General features: G+C 45.3%; 1 protein-coding gene across 6 annotated transcripts in view; it reads right to left on the bottom strand.

The window, feature by feature from the left end:
* Positions 1 to 374: 374 nt before the first annotated feature.
* Positions 375 to 25775, bottom strand: part of MACROD2 (mono-ADP ribosylhydrolase 2) — a 1047040-nt gene continuing 1021639 nt past the window's right edge. For 5 of the 6 annotated variants that reach the window (XM_054180116.1, XM_054180112.1, XM_009906898.2 and 2 more), the window contains exons 17-19: positions 13925 to 14008; positions 4367 to 4435; positions 375 to 1233 (exon numbers count right to left, since the gene is read on the bottom strand). In XM_054180116.1, the coding sequence (XP_054036091.1) occupies positions 4374 to 4435; positions 13925 to 14008 (146 nt within the window). In that variant the 3' untranslated portion in view covers positions 375 to 1233; positions 4367 to 4373. The remainder of the gene's footprint in view (positions 1234 to 4366; positions 4436 to 13924; positions 14009 to 25775) is intronic. The other variant, XM_054180117.1, reaches the window with a different exon arrangement.

Below are 25775 nucleotides of genomic sequence, written 5' to 3'. Positions count from 1 at the left end.
GGACGCAGAGAGGGACATGGCACAGTGTGGGATGGCCACAGGTTAGCTGTCCCTTATGAGGAAAAGATGAAGGAGCTGAGTCTCTTTAACTTGGAGTAGAAGAGAGGACTGAGAGGTGACCTCATTAACCTTTATAAAGATGTGAAAGGCAAGTGTCAGGAGGCTGGAGCCAGGCTCTGCTCAGTGGTATCCAGTGATAAGAAAAAGGCCAGTAGGTGCAAGCTGGAGCATAGGAGGTTCCACATGAACATAAGGAAAAACTTTTTCACTGTGAGAGTGACAAAACATTGGAACAGGCTGCCCAGAGAGGTTGTGGAGTCTCCTTCTCTGGAAATATTCAAAACCCACCTGGACACATTCCTGTGTGACCTACTCTGGCAGAAAGGTTGGACCCTATGATCTTTCAAGGTCTCTTGCAACTCCTAATGTTCTGTGATTTTGTGATTTGCCATGCCAGAGAGAAATGTGAAGGGGAGGGCCACCGAAGCTTTGTGATGACAGAATTAATGTGCAAGCTCTACTTCCAGCATGGACATGAAGGAATCCAGACACCACCAGCCAGGTGGTGATGATAGCCTGCTGGTGGGCACTGGCAGGAGCAGCTGATCAGCATGCCTGAAGGTGGACAACATGCAGGGTTGTCTCTATCAGTATTTCTGAGATTGTGGAGCATCTAGTCTTTCAAATCCCTGGCACAAGGAGGGTGGTGTTTATCAGTGTGTGGGGGTTATCATCCTTTGTGGCAGTTCACATTCCTGAAGAAACTCTCCATTTATATCCTAGGGAACTGTTTCAAAAAAAAAAGGAGGAGGGGTTGGGAGGAGAATAAACTGTCTCCCATAGGTTGCCCGCAGGCATTACCATAACTGGGAAGGAAGATAAAGATGCTAGAAAAGGGGTGGGCCTGGAAACAAGCCACTGATGATATGATGCAGAAGGAAAAGAGACCCAATATAAGACAGGGACTCACAGTTCAGAAGAAACTGTTGTAATTGCAGGAATAATTGCAAAACATTGTTAGAACTGGGAAGTTATGTTTCTTTCCAACAGGCTTACAGAACAAAATGCAATGAAGAACAAAGAAATCAAAGCAAAGAGTCATTTCCCCAAAGCTCCCTCCCTCCCAACCCATGGAGCATATTTGTGTGCTCTTTTCTGCCAAGAATGATGTCGTAGGATGTCAGTGCCTGTTCATCAGGTCCTCAGGTCTTTCCTCTCTGCATCCTTCCTTTGCTGCAGCCAGGGAGAGAAAAGCAGTGGGGGGAAAGTTCAAATGTTTGCACAGAACCCAAGTTACATGTTTCTAGCACAGATGCCTACATTTTCTATCACATGATCAGCATATGTGTGTGTCACACAGTGTATAAATAACAGCCATTATTATCCCCCTAGCAAACTGACTGTGCTCACAGGAGTTCCTTGGTTTTCCATAGCACTGTGCCACCTAGCTTGACAGCAGAGACTCCCAGCTCTGGAGGGTGCTTCAGTCCTAGACCACAGAACACATGTTAAAGCCAACACATTAAAATACTAAACGTAGCAAGCAACTAGATCTCCTTGGCTCTGGAACACCCAAGCGAGACCCTTTGAAGTGTAACAGGCTGATCAATCCTCCCCAGGGACTTTACTATTAAAACAGCAGCAAAAGGGTCAGGAGGACTTCAACATAGAGCTGCAAAGGACCTGATGCCTGCTTCCAATCCTGCTCATGCTGTCAAAATGCTGTAGGAGGCATGGTGCAGCCCAGCGAAGGCGCCTTTGCTTCAGAAAGGTGCCAGCAGAGCCAGCTCTCGCAGTGAAATTGAAGACTTTTATTAATTGATTGCTAATTGCATTATGACTCCTGTGAACTCTGCTTTCATAAAGCAAAAACAATTCCAGCCCACATCAGTCACAGATATTAATTTCCATTTCCAAAAAGAAGCATGAAACACAGATTTCCTACAGGCTGCATGAAAGCAGTTATAACCATCAGGTACACTGTTTTTAACAGTGGAAGGGTATGAGCTTTCCATGTATTTTTAACAGTGAGGATTTCATTAGTTCCTCTTCCTTTTTTTTGATTAAACCAAGAGCAAGGAGAGTGAGAAGGAAGCATCTTGGGAAGCTGTATTTTAATGACAAGGGTGCCTTCTAGTTTCGCTTCAGCACTTTTTCCCCAAGACCCCATCAGGCCTATTTCTTACTTCAGCAGTACAGCATATCGACAAGGACAGAGAGCTATGCTCAGGAATAAGACCTTGTATTTTAAATCTCTGTGATACAGCTGCTGCTGTTGCAAAGCTGCTATATTTGGTCTTCAGCTATATGAAATGCCATTACAGGCATATCATAATGCATCTTGCTGCATATGGCATTGGCACTGCGTGATAAGCTGGTGCCCCCAGCATAAGAAGCACATTTCTTATAGGAAGGCCATGAGGATGATCAGAGGCTGAAGCACCTCCTCTATGGTGACAGGTTGCAAGAGTTGGGGCTGTTCAGCCTGTAGAAAAGAAGGCTCTGGGGAGGCCTTCTAGCAGCCTTGCAGTACGTGAAGGGGGTCCACAAAAAAGCCACAAAGGGACTTTTTACAAAGGCTTGCAGGGATGAGAGGGAATGGATTTAAGATGGAGGAAGGTAGATTAGACTGGATATTAGGAAGAAATTCTTTACAGTGAAGATGGTGAGACACTGGAACAGGTCACTGAGGCAGGTTGTGGATGCCCCCTCCCTGGAGGTGTTCAAGGCCAGGCTGGATGAGGCCTTGAGCAACCTGGGCTAGTGGGGGGAGGTCCATGCCTTAATACGCCACACCTGGCAATACTAGGGGTGTTGGAACTAGATGATCTTCAAGGTCCCTTCCAACACAAACCATTCTATCAATCTATGAACCCTACACCAAAGCAAGTGGTGCATGTGAACGCCTAAAAATTGCTTCTGAGGGAGAAATGGTAACTGCTTCTTGTAACTGAGGATGAGCCTCAGCCGTCCTAAAAATTACTCATTTATACAGAATACAGAATTAACCAGGTTGGAAAAGACCTTCGAGATCATCAAGTCCAACCTATCACCCAACACCATCTAATCAACTAAACCATGGCACTAAGTGCCTCATCCAGTCTCTACCACCTCCCTGGGCAGCCCATTCCAATGGCAAATCACTCTTTCTCTGAAGAATTTCTTCCTAACATCCAGCCTAAACTTCCCCTGGTGCAGCTTGAGACTGTGTCTTCTGGTTCTGTTGGTGGTTGCCTGGCAGAAGAGACCAGACCCTACCTGGCTACAACCTCCCTTCAGGTAGTTGTAGAGAGCAATAAGGTCTCCCCCGAGCCTCCTCTTCTCCAGGCTAAGCAACCCCAGCTCCCTCAGCCTCTCCTCACAGGGCTGTGCTCCAGACCCCTCCCCAGCTTTGTTGCCCTTCTCTGATCACCTTCCAGCAACTCAACATCTTTCCTAAACTGAGGGGCCCAGAATTGGACATGGGACACAAGGTGTCACCTAACCAGTGCTGAGTACAGATGCAGAATGACTTCCCTGCTTCTGCTGGCCACACTATTCCTGATGCAGGCCAGGATGCCATTGGCCTTCTTGGGCACACTGCTGGCTCATGTTCAGCTGCTGTCAACCAGTACCCCCAGGTCACTTTCTGCCTGGCTGTTCTCCAGCTGCTCCAACCCCAGGGGTGAGGCTGGTTATGCCTACAACAAACTGCTGCAGCAACAACCACCACACGCTCCTGCCACAGCACTGTCATGGAGCATGTAAAGCCATACAAAGTTCCAGCAGGCAGCAGAGCTGTGGGAGGCAGCTGGCTGCCTTTGTCTTGTTTTGCAGTAGCATTGCTGCAAGTGACGGCAGGCATCAGAGCGCCAAGAGCATTAAACCCCTGGTGACGTGAACCTGTTGTTCCCAGAATACAGATCGTACTGAGCTGAGCTCCCTTCCAATCGCTATAAATTGCCTGTCATTTTCCTAAGCAATGCCAGAAATTGTTCACTCAGTTACTCTTCAGTTCCTTATCTCGGCTGCTGCCTTTGCCTTCTGATGATCTAAGCCTGTCTAAATCCATTACGGTTGCAGACTGCTACTATAATATTTACTTGACAAATCAAGTCTGCTGGATATTCCCCTTTTTTTTTTGGTGCAATACAGGCCATATTAGACAACCCTCTTTCTCTGTATTCTCTTTGTATTATCTTCCTTTTTTCCTTTCCATTTTTTTTTCTTTCCTATTTCTTTTTTGTGTTTTTTTTTTTTTTTGGTGGTGGTGCTGGTTTGGTTTGTGTTTTTAAATCTAATTTTAACTAAGGTGATTTTTAAAGCAAGTTTTCAAAGAGAAAATAGAAAATAAGGGAGAAAAAAAAGATAGATATAAAGGCCTTACCTGCTACTTAAGCTTCCCGCTCTGTTTCCTTAGGATCATTTATACTTTCAACTTGACTATTCATTTCAGCTGGAAACAAAACAAGACAGCCATCAAATTCTGTTTATGATGCTTGTTAAGTTTATTGCATTGAGTAACAACTGCTTCTAACCCAAAGATGAAATTCATTGCATGAACAATTCTACACCTTGAACCCATAAAAAAGTCTCTTAGGTCAACCATCCTAACCTGTGATCCCACAGAAAGTGGTCCTAGCAGTCCTAACACAGTACAGACTTCAGCAACCCTAGAAGTGCAAGCCTCCAGAGACGGATTTTGCCTTTGGTCTGCAAGCATCTGGTTTGACTTTGCCACCCAATCAGAGATGCTCAGCTCAAGAGCTCAAGGACCTTACTCTGTCTGTATGCCACATGCAAACAGATACAGGTACCTCCAAAGGCTGATTCAGAGTTTCGCTGAGCTAAGTGGTCTGCACCCTCTGATTTCAAGACTTGCAGGCTTCTGACAATGTCCCTGGCAAGACCTGGGGCTGAGCTGTGAGCTGAATGCAGATCCATCTCCAGTTACGGAGATGCTGCCACTGTCTCTAGGTGTCCTTAAACTACAAATTGCTGGAGCTTAGGAGAGTAATCAGGGGCAACATCACTATGCTCTTATACATATTGGTTCATAGAATCGTTTCGGTTGGAAAATACCTCTAAGATCAAGTCCAGCCATCAACCCAGCACTACCGAGCCTACTAAACCATGTCCCGAAGTGCCATGTCTACATGTTTTTTGAACACCTCCATGAATGGTGACACCACCACATCCCTGGGAAGCTGGTTCCAACATTCCACCACTTTTCCAGTAAAGAAATTTTCCCTCATATTCAATATAAACCTCCCCTGATGCAACTTGAGGCCTATTGCTAGTTACTTGAGAGAAGAGACCAACCCCTACCTCACTACAACTTCCTCTAAAGGAGTTGTAGAGAGCAAGAAGGTCTCCCCTTAGCCTTCTTTTCTCCACATTATACAATAGAATAGAATAGAATAGAATAGAATAGAATAAACCAGGTTGGAAGAGACCTTCGAGATCATCGTGTCCAACCTATCATCCAACACCACCCAATCAACTAAACCATGCAACCAAGCATCCTGTCAAGCCTCGTCCTGAACACCCCCAGCGACGGCGACCCCACCACCTCCTTGGGCAGCCCATTCCAATGGGCAGTCACTCTCTCTGTGTAAAAACTTCCTCCTAACCTCCAGCCTAAACCTGCCCTGACGCAGCCTGAGACTGTGTCCTCTTGTTCTGGTACTGGTTGCCTGGGAGAAGAGACCAACCCCTGCCTGTCTACAACCCCCCTTCAGGTAGTTGTAGAGAGCAATAAGGTCTCCCATGAGTCTCCTCCTCTCCAGGCTAAGCAACCCCAGCTCCCTCGGCCTCTCCTCGTAGGGCTTGTGTTCCAAGCCCCTCACCAACTTTGTTGCCCTTCTCTGGACACGTTCCAGCAAGTCAACCTCCTTCCTAAACTGAGGGGCCCAGAACTGGACACAGGACTCGAGGTGCGGCCTAACCAGTGCAGTGTACAGGGGCAGAATGACCTCCCTGCTCCTGCTGGCCACACTGTTCCTGATGCAGGCCAGGATGCCATTGGCCTTCTTGGCTGCCTGGGCACACTGCAGGCTCATGTTCAGCCTACCATCAACCAGCACCCCCAGGTCCCTCTCCACCTGACTGCTCTCAGCCACTCTGACCCCAGCCTGTAGCTCTGCATGGGGTTGCTGTGGCCAATGTGCAGAACCTGGCACTTGGATGTGTTCAATCTCCTGCCCTTGGACTCTGCCCATCTGCCCAGCCTGTCGAGGTCCCTCTGCAGAGCCTCTCTACCCTCCAGCAGATCAACTCCTGCCCCCATCTTGGTGTCATCTGCAAACTTGCTGATGACTGACTCAACCCCCTCATCCAGATCATCAATGAAGATGTTAAAGAGCATGGGGCCCAGCACTGATCCCTGGGGGACGCCACTGGTGACTGGCCGCCAGCTGGCTGTGGCACCATTCACCACCACTCTCTGGGCTCGGCCCTCCAGCCAGTTCCTAACCCAGCACAGAGTGTTGCTGTCCAAACCACGAGCTGACAGCTTAGCCAGCAGTTTACTGTGGGAGACGGTGTCAAACGCCTTGCTGAAGTCCAGGTAGACCACATCTACAGCCTGCCCTGCATCCACCAGGCAGTCTCCTGATCATAGAAGGAGATCAGGTTGGTCAGGCAGGACCTGCCCTTCCTAAATCCATGCTGGCTGGGCCTGATCCCTTGGCCATCCTGTAAGTGCTGTGTGACTGCACTCAAGATGACCTGTTCCATAATCTTGCCTGGCACTGAGGTCAGGCTGACAGGTCTATAATTCCCTGGCTCATCCAACTAGCCCTTCTTGTGGATGGGCACCACGTTGGCCAGCTTCCAGTCTTCTGGGATGTCTCCAGTGAGCCAGGACTGCTGAAAAATCCTTCAGCTGCTCCTCATAAAACTTGTACTCTAGACTCTTCACCAGCTTTGTTGCTCTTCTTTGGACCCGCTCCAGCACCTCAACATGCTTCTTGTACTAAGGGGCCCAAAACTGAACAAAATATTCAAGTGCAACCTCACCAGTGCTGAGTACAGGGGCATGATCACTTCCCTGGTCCTGCTGGCCACACTGTTCCTGATCCAGACCAGGATGCTGTTGGTTTCTCAGCCACTGCTGCACACTGCTGCCTCACGTTCAGATGGTGTCAACCAGCACCCTCCCAGGTTTGTTGGACAGCTTTTCAACCACTCTGCCCCAAGCCTGTAGTGTTGCATGGGGTTGGTGTGACCTAAGTGCAGGATGCAGAGCCTGGCCTTGTTAAACCTTGTACAAATGGCCTCAGACTATTGATCCAGCCTGCCAGGTCCCTCTGCAGAGCCTTCCTAACTCTGAGCATATCAACACTCTCACACAATGTGGTGTCATCTGCATCATACTCCTAGAGCTACTACTTCACTTGTGTATAATCCCTTTACAAAACTAATCTTATTCTTTTCAGATTACTAGAAAACAAGGAATAATTTAAAAAGAAGGCTTCGAGTCATTTCAGTGTGACCTTTGTCAAAAATACCACCTCAGCTATGGCAGGTGAGATTGGTCCTATTTAGTCTAAATAGAGCAGGGCTGCTTCAGCACTTGCATTTTTAAGATCAGTATTCACAATCTGTTCTGCAATGAATTTCAGTGGAGCCATTCATATTAACACTTTCCCCCCTTTCTTTAACCTTGCTTTATGTTGTGGTATCACCAGCAGAATAGCAGGCGTTTGACATGGGGTGATTGGGAAAAACCTCTAACCTGAATGGGAGATTTGCAAACTAAGGGAAGATAGGAAGGGGGGAGGGGAAAAATAGCACCCAAGTCAATAGCTGTGCTACCTCCAGCCAGGCAGGGTGCTGTCCTCCTGAGTCAGTATAATGTCAATACACCTGGTAGGGTTTTGATTAATTATTTGTAAATGATTCATCATCCATATGCAGAATGGATACTGTAATGGCTTCCTGGATACATTCAGTGATTACAGATGTACATCACGTTTAGTGATGTTGCCTTGTTTATAGGCATTTGCATAGCAAAGACAGGATGCTTAATAAAAAATCATTAAGGTAAGGCTGATGTGCACTGATGACAGCAGCCTTTCTCAGCTTCATTATGCTGGCCTGTTGTGCTGGATGGGTTTTCTGAAAATACTGTAAGGCTTCACCTGGATTTTACAGAGATCTCCTGTAAAACTCAGTCATGATTTGAAACCTGAGGTTAGGCTCCATCCTCAGATGAGTAGGCCTCCTTCCCTTTTGTTGTTTGTTTTACATGGCTAGAAGCCATCCCCATTTCAGAAACAACAGGGAAGTGTTTGAGAGGATACAGCAAAGGGCTAGGAATATGATCAGGAGACCAGAACATCTCACTTATGAAGAAAGGTTGAGGGACTTGGGGCTTTTTAGCCTGGAGAAGCGAAGACTGAGGGGAGGGGGGATCTTATCAGTGCTTGTAAGTATTTAAAGGGTGGGTGTCAGCAACAGGATAAGAGGCAATGGGCACAAACTTGAACACAGGTAGTTCTATCTAAACATAAAGAGGAACTTCTTTACATTGAAGGTGGTGGAGCAATGGACCAGGCTGCCCAGAGGTATGGTGGAGTCCCTGTCTCTGGAGTCATTCAAAGCCTGCCTGAACACCTGCTCTGGCAAGGGAAGTTTGGACTAGGTGATCTCCAGAGCTCACTTCCAACTGCTATCATTCTGTGATGCTGTAATCAGTCATGCTAATAGAATGTTGAATAGTGGGGCTCAGATTTCAAACTGCCTGGGAGTGCTTCAAGGGCAACAGAGAGCCTCAGCACAGCCGTGGGACCTGGAGCCCCCACCAGCAGGAAAGCAAAAGTTGTCGCCAAGTTCCACTTTTGTGGTGCTAATGGCAGCCAGGCATCCTGCATCACCGTAGCTAAAAGCATCCAACACATAAGCCACAGTGGGGAGGTGGTTTGTGAGAGCTAAGGCATTGACAGGTTTCACTGTTGGCTTTTTCTGACTTGTTTGTGACTAAGCTCAGCTCTTTGCATTAATGCTGGTAGGAACAGGAAGATCTAACTGAGGGAAAAGCTTCTGCAGACCACTGGGTGAACCCCAACAACAGATGTCACCATGAGGCCACCTACACAATCCTCTATATTTAGATGGAAAATAACACAGCAGCAAAGCACCTACCACAAGAGCAGATGGAAGAGCTGCCAATGGGTACAGGAGGAATGTGACTCACAGCCCTCGTTTCCCCACAGCACAAGGAACAATGTCATTAGCCCTGAGCATGCTCCATCCAACCACATCACAAGCCAAAGCTGTCCTTATCCTTGTTAAACTATGTCTTTAAAGGTGTTAACCTGCAAACTTATGTCAGCAGTCTTTTTGCACCTACTGTAACACACAACAGCCAGCAGCTCACTGAAGCACCTGAAGGAGGCTGCATATCTCCTAAATTCACTTTTACCTGTTCCCCTTCTGCATCCTCACACAGAGCTTTTCATGCCAGAAATGGACAGTTCTGTACAATGGAAATTCCTCTACACTCTCCCTGTCTGTTTTCCCTCAAATTTTGTCCCATTGAGGAGGATTCGTCTGCACCTCTTTTCTCAACCTGTGAGCTGCCTAGCAGCTCTCAAATTACAATCAGGGAAGGATTTCCCTCCAATAAACAAGCAAGATAAGATGAAATAACCCAGGAAATAGTTCATATCTATCAAAGCACTGTGTTGCTGGCGAGCTGCTGGATGTACATTGGCAATAAGACATCCTGCCCCCTGCATGCTTAAAGGTCAGCTAGTCAGGAGTCCCAGCACAGCAGCTAAGTGGAGCAGACAGGGAAGCAGGAGTCTGGAGAACCAATTTTAGAATCTGCAAGGCAGTGAGTGCGTTTCCCCAGCCCAGGATATTATGCTGTGGAACCTGGCTGGCAGATGACACCAAAATATTATTGTCTTGATTTAGAGAGGAGCTCGGTCGGACTCTTACTATGCAAGCATAACCTGTTTCTTCAGACGCTTCCTAAACAATGTTTCCCTGTTGCATCTAGATGACTTGGCTACAGCACAATCAGCTCTAACTCCAGAGTGCCTAGAAAGAAAACCAGCTATTTTGAATTCAGCCTGCTGTGCAGTGATGAAACACATACACCTGCTTACTTGGAAGTTACTTGTTTCTTGGATATTACATCAACACCATAGAAAGCATGAGGGCATTAGCTGTTCGCCTTTTCGATTGTGTCGTAGTTTGGGCTGGGTGCCCTCTGCTGCAGGGGTGTTTCCTGTGTCCAGAAGTCCAGCCCAGTGGGTGGATGCAGGAAATTAGGTATTTCTACCATAATCCCTTGCACCACTATAAATTTTGCGGTGGGGTCTGGCACTTCCTCTTTCCTTCCCTCTCTGAGACTTGGTAACTGGGGGAGAGATCTCCCAGCCATGGGCCTGATTGGGCCCAAGGCCACTGGGGGATGGGCAGGCTCAGATCTGGCCAGCTGAGACCAGCCTAATAAGTGGTGGGGGGAAGGAGGAGCCCTGGGGGTTTTGGGTGCACCCTCAGGTGGGGTTGGGGGTCTTTCTGGGTTTATTTTTGGTTTCTTCCTTGTCACTGTGTTTTCTTTTTCTTGCACACTCACTGTTCTCTATTTAAACTCTCCACTACTTTTGCAATCAGTTTGTCTGAGTCGTTATTTCTGCGCGTGGTGGGGAGGGGGTTTGCCCCAATCCATTACAGATTGCTTTGGTGAATCACATGCAACTCAGGTTGCTGATGGCACTGCATAAGCTTTAAAAAAAAAAAAAAAGGAAATTCCAGGTTTGGCACCACTTCCCAAAGGCTTGAAATCAAAAAGGTGAATGAGTAACTCTATTATGAAAGGAGGGAAGACTTTGATTTGCCTAATGCTAGCTGAAAAACAACATCTACCTTAGTAATCATTAAAGCTTTGATGGGGAAAGAAAAGAAGAAGGGGAAAAAAAGAACATTAAAAAAGTCTGCTGACAAGGAACCATCACTGAGGAAACCAACACCAAAGGTGGAGCTTGTCATCATTAAAAACTACTAATCAGCAAATCTGTCCTGGGTATGGAAAATTTAATACTCAGGGGTCTATGCTCTGGTGGCTGATGAAGATTGCCAGCAGCAAGCTGTATCTCTGTATAACAGTCCCCATTCAGGTTGATGTGTGCACTGTCTGACAGCTTTCCTGATGGAGAATCACGCCAGCTTTCAAATTACAATCATGGCTGAAATATATCACTGTTACAGCCCTGCCCACGAGATGAACCAATATCAAGATCCACCTAAGGTGTCTAAACTCTGCATTTCGCTGTGACACGGCACATGAAATTAAAACACAAGGGCTGGGTTGCCAAGGGGTACCTGGTGATATATGCTTGTGCTTTCAGCTGTGAAGTGATGAGGTCTCCTGGGGTGGAAGGAAAAGGATCAGAGAAAAATAGGCCATTTACATGAAAATGACTGTCACAAGGAACCTTTTCTCCTTGCTGTTCTTTGGTCGATTTGGTTGTTTTTTGTTTTTGTTTTTAATCTCAACTAGTACCCAGCACACATAAATTCTTCAGGGATTGTTTTTTTTCAGCAAACTTAACTCTTTAGGTAAAACAGAGCATGACCAGTTTGATCTCTCCTCTGTTCTGATATTTTTTTAAAATACATTTTTTATTTATATATATATATAAAAATATAAATAATGTGATGTATGTGTGTATATATATTATATATATATAATGTATATGCATATTTTATATATATATGATGTATATGCACATTTTCACAGAATCAACCAGGTTGGAAAAGACCTCAGAGATCATCAAGTCCAACCTATTACCTAATACCTAACACCTCATAACAACTAAACCACAGCTTTAAGTGCCATGTCCAATCTTTTTTTTGAACACCTCCAGGGATGGGGACTCCACCATCTCCCTGGGCAGCCCATTCCAATGGCCAATTACTCTTACTGTGAAGAACTTTCTCCTCACCTTGAGCCTAAACTTCCCCTCATGCAGCTTGAGACTATATCCTCTTGTTCTGTCACTGGCTGCCTGGGAGAAGAGACCAATCCCCACCTGGCTACAAGCTCCTTTCAGGTGTAGACAGCAATAAGGTCTCTGCTGAGCCTCCTCTTCTCCAGGCTAAGCAACCCCAGCTCCCTCAGCCTCTCCTCATAGGGCTTGTGCTCCAAACCCCTCACCAGCTTTGTTGCCCTTCTCTGGTCATATATTATATATATGTGTGTGTGTGTGTCCACAAGAGAACACCACACTGTAACATTATTCTAATACCAACTTAAACTGTAGAGAGATGAAATTTTCCCTGAACACAAAGCATTTTCCTGTGACCTTAGCAAACGCTCTCTTCCTGTCCTTTCATACAGCTTAGAAAGTTCCCAGAGAAGGGAGTCACCATCTGAGTTATAGTAGAAGACCTTGTGAGATAAGCAAGATTTTAAACAAAGAAACCTGTTGAGACAATCATTTCAGAAGCTGTCAGCTGATCCAGCTGTCCTGGCTATGGGCACATGTTGCAAGAACTATATGATCATTTTTCTTCCTAGCAGGAAATCCCTTAAGATATTATTTTGGTAAATTTTGATTTGTTCTCACTAAGTAGCCCAGACCATCCCAGGGATTTGAAATTCCCATATTTTAATATGCCTATGACTTTTTGGTTTGTTTGTTCAGAGGATAAGGCTTGGCTTTATTCAGCACATTTACCAGTAATAGCATAATCTCTAGTATTTTTAAGAAAAAAAATGAAATTCATGATGCACCCTTTCTTTTCCTTTGCCTACAAAAACTTCCCTATAGGCCAGCACCTAAATCAGTCTCTGATTCAAATGCTGCACCACAATCTGGCATTAGAGAAAGGAAATCAGCATTAGATTCTTTCTGTAACTACCATGAAGAGAGAATGTAATTGTTTCATCTTCAAGATGTATAAAAACATGCCTGGAATTTCTATGATGTCAATGCTGAAGAGGTTTAAAGGAGTTCAAAGTCAGCCTTCGCTACTGAGAGAAGTCCACAATAATAAAAGGAGGACTGTAACCCCAATTCCAAAACCTCTGCTGTTTGGAGCAGTAGAGAGGATTGTTTGTATAAAAGCCATGAAAGCCCCTTGCGTATCTCTGTTAAGCTGTTAGAGCCCATCCAGAGGAGCGATAAAGGGTCCGTGTCACCAAAACTAAGCACCAAGATGCTGACTCCATCCATTATTTCTTTGCATACATGAAGAGCCTAGAAGGGCAGTATTTTTGGTTTACAAATACATTATGCATTGCAGAGCTCGAGCAGTGTCCTGATACTCGGCCCCCTGGCCAGGACTCTGCAGGGTTACCTGCTCACTGAGGTCAACGTCAAAGAAATTTCATTTCCAAGTCAGGACACTCGGGTTGGTAACATCCACAAACCTGACTGGAATTGCTGTTGGGTCACCAAATGGTGGTAGCTTTATCAATTCATGTCCCAGGGAAAGAACTTCCACTTTGGTCTCTCACACTACTAGACTGAACTACGCATGGACTCAGAAGGAGAAGGAAGAAGCAAAAACAGCTCCAAGCTAGAAGGAGACCAACATGCAAGTTCAGAGTGGTTATACAGCTAGTGCTTGCCCCATGACAGAGTTGAGCACCAGTACACAGATTTTCAGTCACACATTTTGATCACACACATTGAACCCTGGCTAGCTTGATACCCAGAACAAAATTACAGTGGGCTTCAAATATTGTTTAGTTAAAAGGCACGCAGACTGAACATACCAATTAAATATATAAACCCAGGCAACTAGAAAAGCAGATCTATGACATCAAAGAGTACTTTCACCAGACTTCCAAGACAGAAAAGATGTTGTAAACTCTCAGGAAGATTTTCAGTTGATGAGAGAACTTTTCTGGGGGGGAAGTGTACAAAAGAAACCCCCAAAAGGCATACCACTTCAGGACAAATTAAATATGATAACAACGTACCATCCTTATTTGAAACATCTGCTGCTTCACATGCAAGGTCAACTTCCATAGGATCTGCAGAAGTTTCCTCTATCCCTTGCATCCCTGTAAGGCAAGCCACAGAGGAGAAAAATCAGTATTTATGGTACTTGACTAATGTCTAATTCTCAGACTCTGTTTTTCACCTTTTTCTTCTAGCATGCTCCTACTCTTAGATTCTGCTGCTATATGGTGCTGCTGCTATATGGTGGCAGCCATATAAGGGCAGAGGATATAAGGGGTGGGAGGATGATCATGATTTGAAAAGAATTGCTTATTTGTAGTGACCTGCACTCTTTTCTAACTGAGATTGTTAAAACCACGTCATGATGCGTGCTTCTGCCTCTCTGCCATTCCTTCCTCCTCATTTATGAAGAATCACTTCTGCCTACAAAATGCAATATGTGACGGGGACCTCATCACACAAAAGTTTCTTTAGCTAGCAGAGTCAAAATACTTACAGGTCAAAGCACTGGGTAGTCAGAAATTAGAATTTTAATTTAGGAAAACACATTTTATCACTGTAACTCAACACTTTTATCTCTTCTGCCTCAGGCTTGTCTAGAAGTTTAGATTCAATCTCCTAACAATATTTGAAATGGAAAAAAATAAAGTGGTTTTGCTGTTTCAGACACAGCTCTCCTAACATCCTGCCATTTAGAGTGCCGAGAAGCCAATTTTTACAGTATCACAGTCTCACAGTATAACTAAGGTTGGAAGAGACCCCAAGGATCATCAAGTCCAACCTGTCTCGACAGACCTCACGACTAGACCATGGCACCAAGTGCCACGTCCAATCTCCCCTTGAACACCTCCAGGGACGGCAACTCCACCACCTCCCTGGGCAGCCCATTCCAATGACGAATGACTCGCTCAGTGAAGAAATTTCTCCTCACTTCGAGTCTAAACCTCCCCTGGTGCAGCTTGAGACTGTGTCCCCTTGTTCTGGTGCTGGTTGCCTGGGAGAAGAGACCAACCCCTTCCTGTCTACAACCACCTTTCAGGTAGTTGTAGAGAGCAATGAGGTCACCCCTGATCCTTCTCTTCTCCAGGCTAAGCAACCCCAGCTCCCTCAGCCTCTCCTCACAGGGCTGTGCTCAAGGCCTCTCCCCAGCCTTGTTGCCCTTTTCTGGACACGTTCAAATGTCTCAATGTCCTTCTTAAACTGAGGGGCCCAGAACTGGACACAGGACTCAAGGTGCAGCCTAACCAATGCAGAGTCCAGGGGCACAATGACCTCCCTGCTCCTGCTGGCCACACTATTCCTAATACAGGCCAGGATGCCATTGGCCCTCTTGGCCACCTGGGCACACTGCTGGCTCATGTTTAGGTGGCTGTCAATCAGCACCCCCAGGTCCCTCTCTGTTTGGCAGCTCTCAGCCACTCTGACCCCAGCCTGTAGCTCTGCATGGGGTTGCCGTGGCCAAAGTGCAGCACCTGGCACTTGGACTTGTTAAATGCCATGCCATTGGACTCTGCCCATCTGTCCAGTCGGTCGAGGTCCCTCTGTAGAGCCTTTCTACCCTCTAACTGACCAACATCTTCTCCTAACTTGGTGTCATCTGCAAACTTGCTGATGACTGACTCAACCCCCTCATCCAGATCATCAATGAAGATGTTAAAGAGGATGGGGCCCAGCACTGATCCCTGGGGGACGCCACTGGTGCCTGGCCGCCAGCTGGCTGTGGCACCATTCACCACCACTCTCTGGGCTCGGCCCTCCAGCCAGTTCCTAACCCAGCACAGAGTGTTGCTGTCCAAAACCACGAGCTGACAGCTTAGCCAGCAGTTTACTGTGGGGGACGGTGTCAAAGGCCTTGCTGAAGTCCAGGTAGACCACATCCACAGGCCTCCCCACGTCCACCAGACGGGTCACCTGATCATAGAAGGAGATCAGGTTGGTGAGGCAGGACCTGCCCTTCCTAAATCCATGTTGGCTGGACCTGAGCCCTTGGCCATCCTTCAGATGCGCAGTTATTGCCGCCAGGATAATCTGTTCCATCACTTTCCCTGGCACTGAGGTCAGGCTGACTGGTCTGTAGTTTCCAGGTTCCTCCATCCGTCCCTTCTTGTGGATGGGGACCACATTGGCCAGTTTCCAGTCATCTGGGACCTCTCCAGTAAGCCAGGACTGGAGGAAATGATGGAGAGTGGCTTGGCAGCTCATCTGCCAGCTCTCTCAGCACCCTAGGATGGATCCCATCCGGTCCCATGGACTTGTGAGTGTCCAAGTGGCTCAGCAGGTCCCGAACCAATTCCTCATGGATTTCCAGGGCATCACACTGCTCCCCGACTCTATTACCCAGCTCAGGAGGCCGCTCGTCCTGAACTCCTGCCTTGCTGTTAAACATCGAGGCAAAGAAGGTGTTCAGGACCTCAGCCTTTTCCTTGTCTTCAGTCACCGTGTTCCCCTCCAGGTCCAGTAAGGAGTGCAGGTTCTTCTTGCCCTTCTTTTTAGCGTTGATATATTTGTAAAAATGCTTTTTATTGTCTTTGGCAGAGGTGTTCAGCTTCAGTTCCAACTGGGCCTTTGCCTCTCTAATTTTATTCCTACACAATCTAACCACTTCCTTAAACATACCTCGAGAAGCCTTCCCCTCCTTCCAAAGGTGACACAGCCTCTTTTTTTCCCTTAATTCCTCCAGGAGCTGCTTGCCCATCCAGGCCGGTCGCCTTCCCTGCCGGCTCATCTTTCGGCACATGGGGACCGCCAGTTCCTGTGCCTTCAAGAGCTCCTGTTTGAAGTAGGTCCAACTCTCCTGGACCCCTCGGTTCATGAGGGTTGGTACCCAGGGAACTTTACAAATAAGTTTCTTAAAGAGGCTGAAGTTTGCCCTCCTGCAGTCCAAGGTGAAGGTTCTGTTGGTGCTCCTCCCTATCTCCCTGCATATTGAAAACTTCACTATCTCGTGGTCACTGCACCCTAGGCAGCCTCCCTTTAGTTCATTTCCATCACTCCTCTTCTTTTTGTGGCCACTAAAAAGCCTTTTGCACCTATCCTGTGGTTGAACTACAGGATGTCAAGCTCTTGGTTGCTAAGCGATCCAGGCATCTGGGTAGTTATTATGAGGCAGCAAATTGTAGCAAGGACTGAGACATCTAAAAGCCAGTTTACTCTTAAGAGGAAATAATTTGCCTCTTTAGCAACAGAGATTAAATGTTCACAGTCCCATAAAACACCTTATTCCTCTTTCTCTGGAAATCTAGAATGGGTGGATTTTTTTAAACACCTTTCAGTACCCTACTGAGGTTTTCAGCCAGTTTTCCTTCTAATCGTATTTGCAAGCCAATATTTTGTCATGGAGAACTTCAGTCTCTTCTGTTCTCATAGGCAATTCCCAGTGCAATAGTTATGGTCCTGCCAAGCATCAAAGACCTAGCACATACAGAAACCAAGAAAAAATAGCCACCAGAATGCTCAGTTAGCCATCTCAGGGAGTATGGGAGAAAGCGCAATGGATGACTAGTGATGGAACGGTCCCCCATCATTTTAACAGATTTTACATCTACTACAGAAATCCTTCAGTGGATTGCTGTATCACCAGCTCCACCTCTTCCTCACCAGTTTAAAATTATCTCTCCATGAAATCAAAATGTCTGTAAACATCTGTGACTCTGAACCCCGCATGCCAGCGCATGCTTGAGATGGCCGCTTTGCAGGCACGTCAAATCCTTGATGCTTCTCCAGGGAATTCAGGAGCGCAAGTGTGATTTTTCTCCTGAGGTTTCTTTGGCACCAACAGGCCTAAGTTTTCCCAGCATTCACCCACATGCAAAACTTAAACCCACATCACCCCATCACGGAATCACGTGCATGTGGCAGGAACTCGTCAAGTACAAGACTGAGAAGTTCTGTTCAAAATCTCTGTCTGACTTCTCCTAGCAAAATCAATATAAATTTTAGGTGACTATGAAATCAAGGAAGATAGCACCAAAATTCAGCTTGTGCTACATTTTGATGATCTGTGAGAAACAGTTCTATGAAAAGCAAAATTCTGGAAAATCAACAGCCCCACGGTGAGTGCAGCCTGCAGCAGACACAGACCTTCCCACCATGACACTCAGACGTCTGATGCTAAATACCAACACACTTTGACTGTCAGCTGATGCCTATGAATCTAACTTTGCCTCCTCTAAAGTCCTGACTATTAAGCAAAGAAAGCAGATATGATATGACAGGTTACATCTTGGCTCCCATTTCTCTAACAGCTAAGTTACCTACTCAGTCTCCTGTTGTCAACTCCTAAAGATTAACTAAAGCTCTCAGGGCCCATCCCAAGATCTCCCGTTAACTAGCTGGCAAGACTGGCTTCACCACACTGCTGAAAGGTTTCTCACTTTCCATTTCAGCAATCTCTCATGCAGATGACAGGCACAAAGGATTATTGGCATTGTGCTAGGTGAAGACAGAGCCTAATTAAAGAGAAGCCATTTTGTGCATGCATGTGTATGTGTGCACACATGTGTATATGAGCTAATTAGGGCTGCAGTTGCAAGGATAAAGGCAGAAGTTGTTGAGGGCACTCAATGCCCAAAGCTACTAGTTTGCCTCTTGGAGTGGGCAGCCCTAGAGAGGCACTGCATAGACTAATGACAGCAGCAGCAAATTTGCAAAATGACTTTTTGAGAGGCTTACAGCCATAAACATTGTCAGAAGAGCACTAGTGTGTGTTTTGCTTTATAATCTTCTTTCCAAGTCTGAATAGCTGATTCCCCATTTTTTCTAGGAGGGGGTTTATAAGCCTGTGTTGATTGCTGGATGTTGACAGCAAGAAAATGATGGCAGGAAACAACGCTCAGGGACAAACAAGTCAGAAGATATTTTAAACCTTAACAAAACCAAGCACCATCACAAACCTTGGGAGGAGGCTTGCACATTATACTGTTCAGTTCTTGGGAAGACTTTATACTTCACTTCATTTGTTCCCTTGCTATTATTGTGGGTGGGGGGCAGGAATATTCACTGTACTTCCATGCTTGTGGAAAGGGTATTATCCCAAAAGCTTCTTCCCCACTCTGCAGCAAACCCAAATGCCACACAGAAACAAGCCCCTTCCACATAAACAGCAGAACTTGATCAATACCAGAACCACCTTGACAACCAATTTATCCTAGAGGCCCCCCCTCACCTGCTTGTTTTGATTGCTTCGGGTTAGAGCACAAATCAGTGAGGTATTTCAGGTCTCCAAGCAGGAGCTAAGAGTTACCAAAGGGGAGGGAGTCTGGGAGATACCAGTTTCAATTTCAATTACCATTTCCAATTGCACTCCTGACAGAGCTCATTACCTGAACCCTTTGCAGGGTTGCATAACCAGCCTAGCACTAAATGACAACAGGCTTCTGGTGCAGGCAAGGATGGCTCCCAGCTTTTTGAAATGCACAAAATAAGCATATACTGGGAAGACAGAAATTTCTGTGCTGCTGTTTCATATTTTTTGTCTCCTTTATAGTCACAACCTGTCAATGGTTCCACGTGGTTACAGCACCCTTCACTCTCTGGAGACACGTGGTTCCAGATTGAGAAGATTAACAGGAAGATGTGGTGGCTGTTGGTACATTAGCATCCATTTTAAAAGTGCCCAAATCCAAAGGTCAGTAATCTATTCGCCACAACCCTGATAAACAAGTAAACAGTGTAACTCTCCTCCTCCTCCTCCCTCTGCACAAGGTTTACACCTATTTCAAGTGATAAAACAGGCCAACTATGCAGGCTTAGAAGCTGTTAACACAGAGCAATCCATAAAACTCATTTCTACCTCATCAGCAGCAAGGTTTTGCTGTATACTGAGGAGTGCCTTCATAACCAGGAGAGGCAGGCAGGCTCTTCTCCCAGGTAATTCAAAGCAAAATCCCAACACAGTCTCTTCAGAATCGATGAATCATTCCTGGAAGGCACCTGAATTGAGCTTCTGCTCTGAGCTGCCCACTTTAAGGGAGTTTATTTCTCTTTGCTGGCTGGGAGATCGCTCTCTCGGCAGTGCTCAGCCTTTGAGCCCAGCCTTGGCAGAGTCCTCATACCAGGTGTGGGTAAGGGATTGTCAAGTGGGATCTGAATCAGGAATCAGGATTTCTGCTATTAGTTACCAGCTTGTTATAAGGCCATAGATGAGCTTTAAGGCAAACAGAAAACCAGATTTCACACTTACAGGAGTTCTGTCAGTGTAATAAGGCAACATTAAGATAACTTAAACATTTCCCAATTTTAGAAGTCTTGAAACTCAGTGGGAAATCCTGGGCCTAAGATCATCCTGAGTATTTGAGGAAGAAGGGAGTGATCAACAATACAATAATCCAGACAACTGTATCTGTTTTTACAGGCAAAATGGCAAGGTCATTATTCCCGTGACATGCCTGCACAGCAATTTTGGGTGTCGTCACAGGAAATCACAATAAAATACTATCTGGCCCATGGACAATCTGCAACCAGGGGAAGAAGTTCAATAGATTTAAATTATTTGCAAAGCAGTTGCTTCTACTCATGTTATACCCTTTGAAAAAAATCACCTCTGTCATTATGCACTATGAAAAACCACACTGCAGCTATTCTGAACAACTCCGATTTCCCTGATTCATACCCACTGAATAAAATCTATTATTTTGGGTTTAGCTGTAAATACACTTTCCATAATTGGGAGACTCTGAGAGATGGAGGCTTGTTAAAATCCAAATTTCCCTGGTTAAAATGTGAAGGCACCATTTTCCATCTGCAGCAACAAACGAAAGAGACAAAGCTCTTCTGACCCACAGCTGCATTGTCTTATCTGTCAAAACCTGTCCCATTTTTCTTGCTCTGCAAATAGCCAGAGATGATTTTTCCTTCTTCCCTTCATTTCACTGTAGCTCTTTGCTAATGTGACTGTCAAGCCTTCATGTACTTTGTTTACTGCTGGGTTTTAGCATCATTTTAAATATTGCTCCACTTAGAAACTGAAGCTGCCTGTGATACAAGGGCTCAGTTTGACTCCTGCTTGACACCTCCATCCGGGATGACTGACCCTTCTAACCACATAAAATTCCACCACATAAAAGATTTACGCCGTCTTTTTGTATGGCTCTACATGTAAAACCACCCTACCTGCAGCTTTCGAAGTTCTAAAACAAACACAGCAATAGCAGCCTGTCTGTATTTTCTTACATTCAAGTCAGTAGGCAGCTTTCCCCCTCATGACCCTACTGCAACACACAGGTCGAGCACAACAGAGCAGAGTCTGAATGAATGGAACCACCACAGAGGTGCCTCTCACAATTCAGCGTGGCTTTGCTAACAACAAACCTATCCATCTGTTAAATCAGGAATATTCTATCTTGATTAAAAAAACAACCCAAAACCCAAAAACCCCAACAAACAAAAACCACCACCCTCCCCCCCCCCCAAAAAAAAACCCACAACACAACAAACCCCACAAAACAACAACAACAAAACCCCAAACCAAAGCCATCCCAGCAATTAGGCGCCACAGAGATGAAAAGAAAACTCAAGCATGCAGATTCCCCTGTGAGGAGGGTGTGCTGGCTGGGATGCTAGCTGTGCCAGGTCTTTGAAGGCACCGAGCATCACTTCTTAACGCCACACGCGGGCTGTCAGGATTCACGTTGCAGTCCCTACATTGTTAAATGGAGTGTTACCCTCCCTTTTGGCATTTTGACTTTGTCTCCCAGAGCAACGGGGCACAATGAAGCTCCCCGTCCCTCCAGTGTAGCGTGCAGCATCTCAGCTCTGTGTTTGTGCACGCAACTGTACCTAAAGGCATCGCCTGCTTCCAGCCACTGTTATTTCCAGCTCAAGCTGAACCGCAATTTTTTTAAACGAGATTTAAAAGTGTCTAAGATCCGCTTATCCCTATCCCCTTCCAGCCCTTTTATTAAACATACTGTTAGTAAATCTCATTATGCCTCCTTTTCCCTAAAGGTGGGAATGGCGGGGTAGTGAGGATTGTCTCTCAGCAATCTGGTCCATAAAACCCATACAAATCTGGCATCTCTAAAATCGCTAATGCCCATCAGGAGCTCTTTGTCTCCTTTGTCTCTCGGAAGCAACAGGATAAGCCTGCACAGCAGGCTCTTGTTGAACACAAGGGCATATCGTTTTAAGGAAAGACCTTTTGAATCTCTCTCTCCTTTTTTTTTTTTTTTTTTTTTTTTTAAATCTTTTTTCTCTGAAAAATCTTTAGCTATGTGAGAGGCTAAGTTGCTGTTTTCCAGACGCTCTTTCTGTGAAATTTCTCATCAGATGAGAAGCCTGCAGCACAGAACATCTGAAATGGAGCACCCAAGAAGCTTTCAGCACGTTAGTCAGTCACTGGCTGTTAACTAAAACATTGCCTGGTTGTATTCAAACTAACAGATCACCTGTCCCAAACAGCTTCCAAAGTTCTGGTGCTCCATTTCCCCACCTATAAATAAAGCAGACAGCATGCCCAGCAGTGCTATGAAAACAGCACGTTTATTCACTTTCCTTTCCTATGCCATCATTTTCCCTGCCACCTTCAACCATGTATGAAACTTGTAAGAGAACTTGTTCAGTTCCTGCTCACTAGCTTTCTGATTCTAAAAAAACACATAGGTGTGAGGAATTGCATTTTGGTCATGGGAGCAAGTTTGTTGAACTGCTGTCTGCCAGAATAATACCTGCACCTCCACTCCCATCACAAGAGGATTTTCTTTGCAGTCTCACAATGCTCATTACCATGGTACCTATTCTGCCCTCAGCTGTCCTTGTCGGGCAAGTTTAATTTCTTTTGTAACCACTAATCTGGGGTGAGGATTCAGTCTGTAATTTTGAAGAACTGATCTGGGAGCCCAAGAGCTTTAATAGGCCTTGCCTTCCCCTCCAACATGAATAACTTAATAGCTTGTGCTGCTGCTGGATTTCCCATCAGCACATACTGTGCTCCTTCTCCATTTCAATCTTGCATTCACCCTATTTTCTGAGCATTTCAGATGATCTTGAGACAACTGCAGCAAAGCAATAAACTGTGAAAACAAAGAGGTCCTGGCTCTCCTAAGCAGTCCAGATCTGTCACAACGCCCCTCTGTTTATTGCAGAAAAGGGGAAGAAAATTTCCATTTCCCTCTGAAGGAGCCACTCCAAACAGAAGAGACTGTCCCAGTCCTCATCCCTGAGCAGCTGCATGGCAACTAGGTGGGTGCTGTGTGTGAACAGAAACAATATTTATAAAAGAAATTATAAGGAAAGGGTGAGGAGGCAGAGAGTAAGAACCTGTGATGACACAAACAGCAAACCACCCCAGAACTGGAAGTTAGAAAGGTCCCTTTCAGACAAGCACCCTCATTTTTGACTAAGTCCCCACTTCCCAGCTACAGAGGACAGGACAACGGGGTGAAGAAGTGTGCCACCCACAGAGGATGAATGGAGGCTTTGCATGAGTTTCTGGTAGCATACAGGCAGAGCTGCTCACCCATGTGGCTCCAACCAGTTATTTGTGGGGTCACTAGTTCTGAAAGGATACTGATGAGTCCAAGAGGAGCCCTGGAAAATACTCTGTTCAATTCCTCTTTGAGGAAACTATTGTCAAGCAGAGACTATTTCAACAGTTGGACTTGATGATCTTAGAGATATTTACCAATCAAAGCAATTCTACCTGAAGAAGGAGATTCAAAGTAACAGGGAAGAGCAGCAAATGGGTAAATAAGGAGGGTGTGTGAATCTACCTGAAAGGCAGTAACAATATGCAGCTCAGGAGAAAGACTCTTCCCTGTTAATCATCCAGAGACCTCGACCTAAATTTTGCAGCTTAAAGAAAAAAATGAATATTCACAGCAAGAAAGGGAGTATGAAGTTCAGCAAAGTTCTGCTAATAGATGGAGCTTTACAGGTAGAATTCAAACATTTTGTGATATAAAGGTATGTATATAAAGCCATTATGAAAAATAAAAATCAATTCAAAACCCCCCAAATACCAAAAACCCCCAGACCTCAACAAAAACTTGGTAAATATACAACACACCCAGCTGAAACGCCTTGGTCTTTGGAAAGAGTATTTGCATTTCTAAAGGCTCATCACGTCCTGACTGAGCAATTCTATTTTAATTCTTAGAAACCTGTTAGCTTCCTAAACCTGAACATAACACGAAACTCATTTGCCTGAAAAGAAATGGTAATTGGCAGCACTCAGTAACAAAGACCTTACAGGTGATACTTACCATATCTTTTTCCCCTACTGAGACACATATTCAACAATTATAATTTTCAAAAAACAGTTAAGAACTGTACCTTTTTCTTTCTTTTTTTTCCCCCCTCAAACTGAGCTCTGCTTTGACTCTTTCAAAGACAGGATTTTACAGTCAGCTTTAACTATGTGGTGATAAATGCAAATCTCCTCTAAAGGACTGATACTAAGCTCCTCACCTGTTCCAGTTCTCTGGCCTCTTGTTTCAGACCTAAATGGTGACTCATCAAAACAGAACAGATGTTTAAATCAAGCACACAGAGGCACACGTGTATGTATGTGTATGTATTTACATTCAAGGGTAGTAAACTTCATAAATACATGACTGATGGTTGTTTTCCCTCTGTAAAGAAGGGAATGGGTGAATGATAGATGGTGGTGCTGGATGCATTACCCTAGGCAATCCTTCCCATTCTGTTCGGGAAGTGCCTTGCTCCCTGTGGAGAGAAGTCATCGCTGAAATGTGGCTTTTGGAGGTTTGTGTGGCTTTCTCTGACAGAGGATGTCATTAATGCTGACTGCTGCCTCCATTTCTCCAGTGGAAGCCTGGCATCCACCTCTACAGCAGTGAGCCAGCCAACAATAGCCAGCCTGAAAGGCATGGGAGAGAAAGCAAACATATTGCAAGTGCTATACTACCTCCTAATTTCTGCTGATAACTGTATGAGTATAGGAGCAAAATTTTACAGGGATGATGTGAAGTAAGATGTTTCCAGAGGAAATAAGAGAACTACATCAGAGTAAGGGAGGATATAACCTCTGGCTTTCCTGTGTCAGCAGGCAATAACTAAATCCTCTGCTGAACACTGCGTCTGTAGAAATTATCTAAGAAATTACCAAAATCTCCAAATCACAGCACAGGCAGAGGGAATCACACACCACCAAATCCCAAATCAAGACAAGCCTGAAAGAGCAACCTACTTACTACCATGGGCATTTCAGTCTCTTTGGTGGCAGTCATGCTCCTCTGCCCATTTAAGTGGCATTCCTTAAAATCAAATTTTACCACTGCCATTTTGGGGAATGAGTGAAGTGCAGAGCCTGACAGCAATAGCATAGCTGGTGTTTAACAGCTGAAACACCCACCTGTCCCCCTGACACTCACCTCCTCCCACTAAGCCAACATGCTAAAAAGCACAATGCAAACATGTCTCCTGTGGGCTGCCTTCAGAAAGAAGTAATTCAGCAGCCTGGGTGTTATCATGTGCACCGTAGGAGGGTAGCACCACACAACAATTAGATGGGCTGGTATTTTCTGGCAAGGATGGATTTAGATTAGCAAATCAGTAAGGTTTATTTGCTCTATTTCTTAGGAGAAAAATTTAAGACCAAACTAAAAATTCATAGTGCAGGATAGAAAATTTTTTCCCACAACAGAGCTTCCAAAAAAAGCAATTTTGCAGGCCAGGACAAAAGCAAGTGTCAGTACTGGCAGTCATACACTTGCCTCTCTTTCTCTTGGAGAGCCATTATGCACATGTTGTCTGAAATTATAAATGTTCTTTCTGGCTCACAATGGGAACCAACACTAATATGCATCACAGGGTGTGAGTTAAAATGTGCGGTGATATTGCTGCCTTTGATTTGTCCTCCATTTGTATCAGCTCTCTGTAAGAATTACACAAAGACAGAGCTGCAGATTC

The sequence above is a fragment of the Dryobates pubescens genome, chromosome 3 (genome assembly GCF_014839835.1).
Source record: "Dryobates pubescens isolate bDryPub1 chromosome 3, bDryPub1.pri, whole genome shotgun sequence".
Classification (NCBI taxonomy): Eukaryota; Metazoa; Chordata; class Aves; order Piciformes; family Picidae; genus Dryobates; species Dryobates pubescens.
This window is presented reverse-complemented; position numbering and strand designations above follow the sequence as displayed.